Source organism: Dicentrarchus labrax, unplaced genomic scaffold, assembly GCF_905237075.1.
Source record: "Dicentrarchus labrax unplaced genomic scaffold, dlabrax2021, whole genome shotgun sequence".
Lineage (NCBI taxonomy): Eukaryota > Metazoa > Chordata > Actinopteri > Moronidae > Dicentrarchus > Dicentrarchus labrax.
Window position 1 is genome coordinate 2,851,487 of NW_026136720.1, and position 12,269 is coordinate 2,863,755.

Sequence of the window (12,269 nt, forward strand, 5' to 3'; positions counted from 1 at the left end):
GTAACTGGATTAATTATTATTCTGATACAGATCTAATATGGAGCCTGTTTATAGTGACACTGCAGTCTGTAGACGCCTGAAAACGTCAACTAAAAAGAACTGACAATCACATTTAGAATAACGTTACTATCTGCGATGTTCCTATATTTTATCCATCGGCCTGCTAGTGATAACGGTATTTTACTACGTTAGCAAGATGAAACCACAATATCGTCTACAAGCTTTGCAGAAATGTTAGTTTTGACTTTGGACTCTGTGTTGTGGTGGATGTCCGTCGATTACAACTCGTTCACTAAAATAAAAAGTGATTAATACGTAAAAATAAAACATGAAATGCTTCCTCACATACTGTATGGAGCCTGTATGAAATGGTGACGGCGCTGTTTGACATCAGATAAAACCTTCTTGAACCAGACGGCAGGTTGAGCTCAGGTTCGATACCCTGCCGGGTTCTGGTGGTCGAACATAGAAATAAATAAATCATCATCCAGAGAGACGACAAGCAGCCGGTGGCGAGGAAACAAAGAGCCGGCGAGCTCTGGCGGGCTGAAAGTGAAACCATATGGGGACGAACGGGGACGTTAATGAGGTTTTGAGCAGGCACTAAATGTTAACGGCACTCCTTGAACTTTTACGATGACCTCCGGCAGGCTGGGCGTAATAACCCTCAATGGCTTTACAGCCTGGGTCAGTTATTAGGACGTGCTTGAGTTACAGTCATGAGGCCTGCAGAGCGGTTTGTTTATATCTGATTCAGCAGAGTGAGGAGATGGAAAATGACCTCAGAGTTTTTTCATCCTGTAGGACTGACCACTGCAGCGAATAAATAGCCCCGAATTTAACCAGAAATAAGTCAGTATATGGAAGATTAAAGGGCACAAAGACTGCCCAATCCTCCTTTCATGTTAACCTAGCATATAGCATATCTACATTGGAAGGACACCCACATTTGGAAGATGGATTAAAAGCTAAAATATACTGTGGGCAGCAGCATTCATAAGAATACATAGAAATATCTCATCGCATTGTTTGGTCAGACTTTATTTGAGTAACATTTAACAAACATTTTCTGATATTACGTCGCTGTGGTTGAAGTTTAGGCACAAAAACATCTTAGTTAAGGTGCGTTCAATAGTCACACATAGATTATCTGTTAAACATCTACAAACAAAGCAGAAATATCATAAATAAAGACATATAAACTGTCTGTGGGCAGAATATCCAAATACAGTTTAATCAATATGGCTCTTATTGTGAAAGAGGTTCATACTATCTTCTCTCCCAGACATTTGTTTTGTTTTAAATCTACAGTATTAATAAAGTTTTCACTCATATTTATGCACATAAGTTAAAACATCCATCAGTCCAACTTTTACCTCCCAAAAATAATAAAAAATAATAAAAAGAAAGTTCCTGAAAAGTCACAGATCCTTCCCATCTAATGTTTATTTAAACCAATCTATATCTAATCAATAATCTAATCCTGAGCTGACACTTTAAACTGTTGAGCTGCTGATCACAAAGACAGAACAAACACGCCCCCTACTGACCGTTCATCTACATCAAAAGGGACAACCTCTAACAGCTGATCATCAGGAGACGCTGGGAGGCTTTTATTCTGAAATATTTGTGTGATTCAGCGTCTGTATTCACCATCTGTCGGACATGTGACCTTTGACCTTCCTGATGTCTGCATACAATATATAAACTAGTGTAAAATATTGTGTTCTTCTCTTTATTTTGGTTATTTTTACACGAGTTACACAAAAATAGCGCCTTCCATCAGCTTTTGTTCAACCAGTGTCAGTTTTCAGAGAACCATGTTGGTCCTGACCTCTGACCTCTGACCTTCCAGTGTCAGCCTGTAGCTCTGCATGAGGACGAAACAGAAGAGAGAAAATGTTTTCCTGTGAAGTGTGAGTGTTGCTGCTGAGTGTTTTTACAGCTAATTAAAACTAACTGCTTCCACCTGCCTCTAAATTAGAACCTGATTAAGCAGCAGGAAAGAAACCAGCAGGATTTTTCTTCAAGTGAAGATAAAACTGTGATTATTATTAAATAATTAATAATAAAATGGTCTTAAGTCTAATTTTCTGATTTTTCTGAACACAACAAAGTTTATTTAGTTCTGGAGCTTTCAGCTGTTTGAGGTTATCTTTGTTTGTGGAAATTAAAAATAAAATCTGACCTCTGATTACGGCCTTTTTAACCCTTTAATATCCTCAGTTATATTTTACCTGTTTAACAGTGTAATGACAAAAAAATCTATTTCTTTGTATTTTTAAATCAAAATCAACATTCTTCCTGTAAAACAAAATGTGACGCTAAGATTCATTAGCGCAGAGTTTCTTAAATCACTGATAACTTTATTATCGGTAAAACACAACTTTATTGTCACTGTACAAAAACACAACTTTATTTAGTTTTGGTGACTCTCAGTGACGTGCAGCATCAATAAAAACAAGATAAAATATATCAATATGATGAGGTAAACAGTGACAGTGCAAATGTTGCATCAGTATAAAAATATATAAAATATATTTACAGAACAGTTTACAGCAGAGAGGTTTATGTGTACGTGTGATAAAGTGTTGGAGTAATATTTGGCACATATTTTCTGGTTTTCCCTCTGACGTCCTCCAGCTGCTGCTACCAAACCAACGGGGTCCCGATGGTTATATTCATAATTTGTTCATGTTTTGCTGATGATGTCATGGTGTCCTGGCGTGCTTTATTTCAGGCAGATGTGGGAGCAGCTGGCTCACAGAGGAGCGTTTATTAACCTCAGTGACGGCCGTTAAGACCGAACCTCAGCATATTAAAAAAGATCGTAAAAACAGGCCGGTAATGTTTTCACAGGTACGTACGGATGGCAGGTCAGCACACGTCAAACAGGTTTCACATGTTAGAGAGTCAATTCTGTTCTGCAGAGAGCAGATTTATCAGTCCATAACGAGACTAAAGAAGGTGTTATAGGTTGAGGGGTTGTATTTAATCTTTAAATCTATAATTTGAAACATTTCCACATAAAATGTCCATAACCACTGGCTCTATGTATGTAGTTGAGTTGTGTTCTTACATCGTCATCCCGTCATATTATTCTGGTAACGCTGTGGTTCACGGTTTGGGTTTAAAATAATATGAAAATTACGCCTTGATGATAACTATATAACTATGAATGAATGAATTATGTGATAAAAAGTCAAAATTATGACTATAAAGTCAAAACTTTGAGATAAGACGTCAAATTTATGAACAAAAAGTAAAAAATTATGAATGAAAAGTCAAAATGATGTGATAAAAAGTCAATTTCTGGCAGAAATGACCTTCTATACACGTTGGCATTGTAGTTTTGAGTATCTGAGTGTAGTATGTGCTGAGTAGTGTTCATTATATATATATATATAAAACTGTACTCACTGTGGTAGCAGCAGTTAGAAGCAGCTGCCTTTATTCTAAAACAGTGTTTACGGGAGAAAACTGCTCAGAAATATCTTCACGCTGACAGATGGTGTTAAAATGGTGACGGAGAGAAAACGCAGCGTTTCTTAAAGGGAGTCTTTGGTGAAGTCACACGATCCGAATATAACTCTGAGGCATCTCCTCACATTCCCCCCACCCCGACTGGATAAAGTTAGCTGCTGAGGAAACTCTAGAGGCCCCCGGAGCCTCGGGCCCCCAGCAGACCGGAGGCAGAGCACCATGTAAGGAGTGTGAGGGCATAAGTGTGTGTGTGTGTGTGTGTGTGTGTGTGTGTGGAGGGCAGGGCATCATCTGAAACCAGCAGTGAGTTTAATCATTAAAGGAACTTTTTCCTTTTTCCTTTTTCCTTCACTAAATGACACTAAAATGTGTCAAACAAAGCTTGTTAATTTAGTTTCACAAACATTGTGATCACGATTATTTTACCATCAGGATAAAATATCTCATATACACACAAAATATACGAATCTGAGATAATTTAACACCTTGTAACACCTTATTGTGTAATAATAATAATGATCATTTATGAGATAAAAAACACATTTCATTAATTTAGTTTCACAAACTTTCATTTCAACACAATTTGTGATCTTCAATCAAAGAATACACTTTTAATTTGCACAATATTATTATTCTTTATAATATTATACTTTGACTCGCCATCACCCCACAATGTTTATCATTAACAATGAAAATGGATCCAAGTTGAATTTTAGGGAATTTCTTCTAATAGATCCTCATAAATGTTAAACACTGAATCTTTTAAAGACTCTTATTGTTGTGGTTTTGGGGTTTTTAGTTTAGTTATTTCCTGTTTTACTTTGAAAGAGTTGTTCCTTATGTGTCACTTTGTGTCTGTTTTGCCGCCAGTTTTGTTTATTACCCCCCGATCAGTGTCACCTGTGTCAACCTCACCTGTGTGTTGAGTCCATGTTCGTCAAGTGTTCCAGCCTTCGTCCGACTTTGGATGCTCCGTGTTGGATTTGTTTGGACTCTTAAATCCTTCATCTGGTTGTGATTTGCCCGACTATCTGTAAGCTTTTTAACTTTTTTCGACTAAATCATTTTAACTGCGCTTGCTCTTTCTCTTGCGTCTGCATTTGGGTCCAACCTCTTGTTCGCCTGGTTTGCCTTTGACAACTGTGTGACACTTTATTATGTATATATATATCAGTTTAACACTGTTTTCTATCCATGTAGCCACAGATTGTAATGTTGATTTCTATTTAAAACTGGGTTTAAGTCTAAAACCTCTTTTTCAAGCAGCCAAAATGTGGTAAATGTGGTGCAGATATCGTGTCACAAAATACAATCATTTTGAATTAGAAAGTTTGCAGAAAAATTGCCAAACGTCACAGAGAACAAAACACTAAATTTGTCAAAAAAGAAGCCTATTAAGTATTTATAATCGTTAAAAAAAAACAACACATAAAACAGACAGAATTATATAAAAAGTTGCTAAAACTTTTAGTAAAACTCATCTCTGATCAATATTCACATCCAAATCTCTGCTTTTACACAAACTTCCTGCAGTTATTGAGTTCACAGTTTACAGTTGATCAGCTGTTCTATGCTGTTATTAATATTATTCAATATAATATGAAATACATTAAACAGACGGATTATGTTTCAGTCCAGATTCTTGAAATATCTTCAGAGCAGCTGTGAGTTTGTCTTTCCAGTGTGACTCGACTGTAACGCCGATACACGAGAGGCCTCGATGGTTTTATGATGCCGTTAACCCAGACCACACCCTGAGGTCCTCATGCAGCTGGAATCAGGTTTCAAAAGGACCTCAATGCGGATTGTAAAGCAGGGACACAAACTGTACATAAACAGGGACGATGAGCCTCTCCTGCAGGTGTACACTCATATATCATCAGCTAAAAGCTTCACATACGAGCTCAGAAACACATAAAAACAGCAATCAAACTAATAAACGAACAAAGTCACTGACTCAGTGTGGCGTATTTCCTCAGACAGGTTGTTCCAGAGTCTTATTTCAAAGCCCCGTCCCCCCTTTAGTCTTCAGCCAAGAGTCTGGAACAGCCAGAGGATCTCAAACAGGCCTTTTCCACCAACTTCCACCAACCACCTTGTTTTTTACTAAAACCAAATCGGTTCAAATATCAGGTTTTTCTTTGGGAACCAAAGAGTCTCTGATGGATCCAGTTCAAGAACCAGAGCGTTTGAGTTTGAGCAGATAAAAGATCTACGTCAAACTGATGATTCAGACCATTTAGTGCCACATTAAGCTCCACAAAGTACAAATCAGATCAATTTCCTTAAATCAGTCCAAATGTTGGGTTTAAGTTTTACTTTTCATGCTATATTTAGTCTTTGGGGCACATTGGGTTATACATAATTTTCTTAAAATGGTAGAAAACGTCCTGAATAAACAGTAAAAACAGGGATTTTATATTATTTTCAGTTTTATAACTGCAGTTACTTATTAAAACCATCACTTATTTTTCACTGATTATCACCAAATGGTTAAAAAAAAATACAGAAAATGTTTTTTTACAAGAAACTTTCATTTGGTGTTGATTCTGGCACCCCTTGTGGACAAAATCAGAACTGTTTCTATTGCCTCATTTAATTGATTTCAAGGGGAATTTAACCCACTTGCAGACATTAAGAATATTAAGAGTAACTTTATTTAAATATCCGATCTTCTCACTGATGGCTTCAGTATTAAATAATAATTTATAATATATATGAAGTCAAAAACTGCTTTTTGTACATTTAATGAAAATGTAAGTAATTAAAAGTCCAGTATTTCTTCCTGTTAGCACGTTGAAGCTTACAGTTATTATTATCATAATATATATATATATATATATATATATATAGCTGTGTGTGTGTGTGTGTGTGTGTGTGTGTGTGAGACACAAGAAACAAATCCAGACTTATTTTCTTCCACAGTTGACTTTATTGTTTCTATTCGACAGTTTGTGTGAAGTGTTTCCCTGAATGTGTGGAGTTTAAGACTTAGTGCTTGTGTGTGTGTGAACCTGCAGAAACCATCCATCCATCCCTCCATCATCCCTCCATCATCCCTCCATCATCCCTCCATCAACCCTCCAACCATCCCTCCATCATCCCTCCAGACAAAGTACCAAAGAAAAACGAAAGAAGACAACGTGTGCTACCTGGTCTGGTTCAACACGTTTAAGACACGTTGGAGTTCATATAAACAGAAAAGACAAAAAACAAGCGGTGAAGTCGTTTAGGAAGTCTCGAACATCTTCTTCCTGTCAGCTTTGTCCTCGATATTTTTACGCCAGTCGCCCACAGCCTCTGTCGGCTGCAGAGGAGGAAAAACACATTTTAAATCATCAGGTTTCTGACTATATCAGGTTCAGTCCTCAGAAGAATCCTAATGAGGGAAATTAATTAATTCAACACAATAAAAACTAATAAAACATTTTTTCAAACTGGATCTTTAATTTTGTTTTATTTTTAGTCATTTAGTCTGAAGTAAGTGCTATAGATTGAAACTGACTTCACATTTTCATTTTTTAGACAATATCTGCATATAAAAGATTTATTAAAGTGTACAAATATAACTTATTTTTATATTATTATTTTTATATAATGTGTATTTTCTTATATAGTGTGCGATCAATAAAGTTTCGTATGAATGTGAAAAGAACAAATGATACGCTGATTGTTCTGATTGATTACTGATGTTTTAACCCCGTCTTTCTACTGAACATCATGGTCTTCCTCGTGGACAGATAGAGGGCGCTGTTTGCTGTAAAACCCTTTAATGGATCATTTGTGAGTTTAGATTTTTTTATAAAACCAGTGTTTAATATACAGGAACACTTTTCAGTCAGATATTAAAGCACTCAGCCAACGTGTGTTTATTCAGATAGTTCACAATCATCAATTAAAAAACATATTTTTTTATTGATTTCCGGCAGACAAGTATTAAAAGTATTAATAGTATATTTTGAGTATAATTCAAACACAGCATAAAACAGTAATTTACTACTTCTCCAGCAGTAATTCAGATTAATTTTCACTCTAAAAACAAATGTTTTGGTTTAAATTAATCCCTCAACAATAAAAGCTGTTTTTAATTACCACTTAATTAATATTTGGTAGCATAAACACAAGGTTTTCCACGTTATTTATGTGAATAATGTTGTATCTTGCAACCGTGCAGTGTTACTGTAAATATACGTCAGCTAAACGATAAAAAATAGTAGATAAAATACGATAAACTCACCTCCTCTTTCACCTCCTTCTTCACCTGCTTCAGGTTGGACCTGAGGTCCATGTTGACCGTGTGCTTGGAGCCCAGCAGAGCCTTCAGCATGGTGTCAGCGGACATACGCACTTTCTTCAGGGCAGGTTTCTTCACGCCTCTCAGATCCACCACTTTGATCTTCAGGTCTTCGATCTACGAGAGGAGAGTCTAGTTTTTATTGTGTTTTAACAACGAGGGCGAGGTTGAGTCCGTCTGGGGGAGAGTTTACCTCTTTGTCGGCCTTCTGCACTTTGGCCTCGATGTCGTACCTCTCCTCGTCGATCTTGTCAATGAGGGCGTGGAGCTTCTTGCAGACCTCCTGCGGACGCACGCATTGCTCAGGTTACATTTATGTACGTGTAAGTGTGTCAGATATCTGAAGCTAAAGCTGGAAACAGAAAACTACAGTAAAGTTATTAATATTAATTCTTCCTGAAGCAGCTTCGTGCGTCAAGTTTTAAAGTGAGGATTAAATTAAGTTGGTTTCCCTTTATTTGAACAGTTTATTGGTTGATTTAGGCACAAACATGTTTATTACTACATTAAATGTGTGTATAAATACAGACAAAGCCAATGTTACAAATACTCTAAAGTTAGATGGACAATACAAATAGAAACACTTTTCCGCCTCCAGAATGTGGAGCTAGCTTGTCTTTTCTCTTATAGCGTCTAACAATCGTACAGTTGTAAGTTTAAGTTTTAATTGAACGTTAACAAAATAACTGTTTCAATTTTGTGCTCAAATTCCAGCCCCAAGAAAAGAAATCGTTTCCCCTTATTTCCAGTCTTTGTGATAAGCTTCCTGTTATTTGTGCCTTTCAATAATCCAGATGTGGTTTAACTTGTTCTTTTAAATTAAAAGTACTAGCATTGAAGCTAACGTCAGTCTAGTCTCCTTGTGTGATCATTGATTACTGATTATTGATCACTGACGCCGCTCTCACCATCAGGGCGGCCTGGTCTCCGGACAGTTCGGGGGAGGGACAGTTTTCGGCCATGTAGGTCTGTTTGGCCACTACAGCCTCCTTCTGCTCCTGTTCGAGCCAGTTCGCCGCGATGGAGAGGATCAGACTCTGCGGGGAACAAACAGGGAACTTTGTGTAAGATAACAACTATCTTTAATTAATTTTATAATAATTACTCTAATAAACTAATTAAAACATGATCTGAAAGGCTGTAGATTAATCCGCCGGAGAAAATAGTCCTCGGGACGCTGTATTTTTGCGAGGAGCCGGCTGTTTTAGATAATTAATCTTATATTATAAAAACTGGTTGATTTAAAGCTCAACACTCATATTTTTTCATCTAATATTTTCAGGAAACATTCGATTTTTATCCAAGATTGTAGGAAATGCTGCTATAATTAAAAATAAATGTTTTAAGCTTACCTTCAGGTGATGCTTGCGGCTGGAAGTCAGCTTTTTCCTGTTTGGGAAGAAATCAGAGCAACATTAACCGATAATTATATTAATATTTACAACTAATTCAACTCATATTCACTCTGAAAAGCTTTTTTTTCATACGTTTCCAGTGCTGTCATACTCATTTAAAGCACTATTATGACTTTTATGTTTAATTTAAAGATAATATTGTAAATTATTACCAACGAACCTACAAAAAAACACCATTTTACACTCTATAATTGATGTTTAATGAACTCCAGACTTACTCAGACATCTCTGCGGCTCCTGCGGTTCACAACCTGCATGAGGACACATTAAGGAGGAAATGTTTGAGTATTTCTGACCCGTCAGGATGTCGGCGACAAGGTTCTCTGAGTTCAGCATGTCCTGCCGCTCTGATGGAGATGGATGGTCAGGAATATTTGTGTCCCGTAACGCGATCTGAGGCCACAGCTGAAGAGCAGCGACGTCGACTGAACTAAATCTGGGACGGTCGGGATCGGGTGTCTCGTCTCGGCTGTTTACGACCGGATCGGGACGAAGGGTTAATTTGAAAGATTCTCCAGTCGAGTATCAATTAAATAAAGTTCATCTTTAAAGTTCATCCTTTAATAATCACTCTGGATGTTACATTAAATTATCTCTTAATGATCAATTAAGTTCCACATTTATCTTTAATTGAAGTTTTAAAGTCCAACAGACCCAAATTTACCACCTTTTGTTAAAGTTATATTTACATTTCAGCTCCTTTTAACTGGATAAAAGTCTGACACATTTATAAACTATAATGCTAAAAATCTGATAACTTTACTTATTGAACTTTTCAGAAGTAGAAAAACACAAATTTACAACTTTTTAAGTTATATTTCCATTTTTTGAGTTTCCTTTAACAGGATGAGACACTAAAATCTGACTAACTTAGAAACTATGATGCTAAAAATCTAATAAATACATTTACCTATTAACTGTGAACTTTAAAGAACTAAAAAAACACAAATTTACCACCTTTTAAAAGTTCAATTTCTATTGTTTGAGTTTCTTTTAACAGGATAAAACACTCAAAGCCAAGAAATACATTTACTTATTAATTATAACTAATAATATAATCAGCCCATATTAATTAAACAGTTAATAAGCACTTAGATTTGTCCAGTTATTGTCATAAATGAGCTTTAAACTAACATTTTAACGGCACTTAAACTAAATAATTTGGATATTTGTCAAATAAAAAGCAGAATAATTATATTTTTCTCTCTTTAAAGCTCTTAAAGCGTCACATTTTCTTCAGGTAACGCGATGAGAAGATGGGTATTTTATCCATCCTGCACTTTTCAAACAGCCTCAGGACCATAAAACACGCCGTAAATTAAGGTCTGTCAGGGAAAAAGGTCAAATGTCAAGAAGCAAACATTTAGAAAGCGAGTTCAGGATGTCGGAGCGGGTCAAAGATGGAGAAAGCTTTTAAACGAGGAGTCTGAGACTACAGATTGTTTCTGTTTCTAAAATAAGAAGATGCTGCTCTCAGAGAGACTCGAGGAGGCTGAAAAAATGAGACAAAATGAGGAGTTTTTCTCACCTATAGAGAGGAAGAAGAGGAAGAAGAGGAAGAGCAGACACACTGTGTGGAAGAAGAGGAGACACTGCCAAAGCCACAGACAGTGAAAAATGAAATAGGGTTTATATGGTGGCTCAGCAAAATGCTCAGATCCTCTTTATGGAAGTGGATTCCCGTGCAGACCAATGGGCCAACGAGCTCCTGAAATACACCCGGGCCCAGCCCCGATCGGCAAAACCGCCCTCCCTGCAAGACCACGCTGTAGAAACTGCAGATTCAATGTGTGTGTGAGTGTGTGTGTGTGTGTGTGTGTGTGTGTGTGTGTGTGTGGGTTAAATATAAAAGACGACAAACTGAGTCGGATTCTCTCTTTAACTTTCAGTTTGAATTCAAACTAAAAGTCCTTAAACAGCTTTAAAATCGGCTCTTATTTCCCTTAAAAGCAGCTTTAAAATAAAGATAAAATAAAGCAGTTATTATAAGAAGCTAGCTCCGTAGCCTCCTGCGATATCCGATTGCTGTTAGCGAGTTAGCTCAAAGGAGGCGTGAAGAATTAAAATTATTTAGTTTTACCGACCAGAAAACACAACTTTTATAACGTCATTTAGTTCTTATAGCTTTACTTGTAACACACCGCTAACCGTTAGCTAGTTAGCTCAGTTAGCTGTGCAAGCTAACTGCAAGCTAGCCAGCAACCCGCTAACTGAGCTAACTAGCTAACGGCAGCTACAGTTAGCAGCAGTTAGCAGCTACTTTAGCAACAAGGAAACTGTAAATAATAATAATAATAATAATAAACTGTTTCTAACTTTATTCACTTATTTTAGTGAAACTCAGTTTCCTGAAGGTTGGCTAGCTTTTTCTTGTTGCTAAAGTAACCGCTAACTGTAACACAGCCAACTGAGCTAACGGGCTAACGACAACTTAGCAGTTAGCAGGAGTTAGCGGCTACTTTAGCAACAAGTAAAGCTATCTGAGGTCATCGTATTATTTCTGTAACTTTAACGTTTTCATCACCAATCTCAACCACTGCGACGTGAAATAGAAACTGAGACGAGAAAAAATAAATAAATTTCAAGTTCAAAGCTGAAATCGGATAGCTTAGCTTAGCTTAGCTTAGCTTAGCTTACTGGCAGCGGGGGCAAACAGCTAGCAATAAATACACAGACCAAAAAAACTGTCCAACTTTTGGAACCGTTAAAGTTTATGTAATGTTTAAAATTAAATACAAAGCGTTCGTTAATGAGCTGTCGATTCCCAAATGAAAATATTTTTCATATATTTATAATAACGTTGAAATATTCCTTTAAAGCATTAAATATTATCAATAACCGATAATAAGTTGATTGATAAGATAAAGATGGTTCCAGTATTTATATACTGATTAATAGTAAAAAAATACTTTTATTTTGAATTATTGGCTTTTTTTTTTTTGTCCGTAGACGCAAACAGAAGAATTTAATAGACTATTTATTTAAATCAACCACATTTAAAGTCTACTAGTTGTAGTTTTGCTCCTGTAACAGGCTGCTCAGATAATTTAAATTAACATAAAGTTACATTTATTTTT

General features: G+C 36.4%; 1 protein-coding gene across 1 annotated transcript; it reads right to left on the minus strand.

Moving 5' to 3' along the window:
- Positions 1-6,392: 6,392 nt before the first annotated feature.
- LOC127352587 (troponin I, fast skeletal muscle-like) lies at positions 6,393-11,400 on the minus strand. Its single transcript, XM_051381107.1, has 7 exons — positions 10,721-11,400; positions 9,411-9,443; positions 9,130-9,166; positions 8,686-8,814; positions 7,971-8,060; positions 7,721-7,894; positions 6,393-6,790 (listed from the first exon to the last, which is right to left on the minus strand). The coding sequence occupies exons 2-7, from the start codon at positions 9,416-9,418 to the stop codon at positions 6,713-6,715; spliced, it is 516 nt and encodes a 171-aa protein (XP_051237067.1). The 5' UTR covers positions 9,419-9,443; positions 10,721-11,400; the 3' UTR covers positions 6,393-6,712.
- Positions 11,401-12,269: the final 869 nt, after the last annotated feature.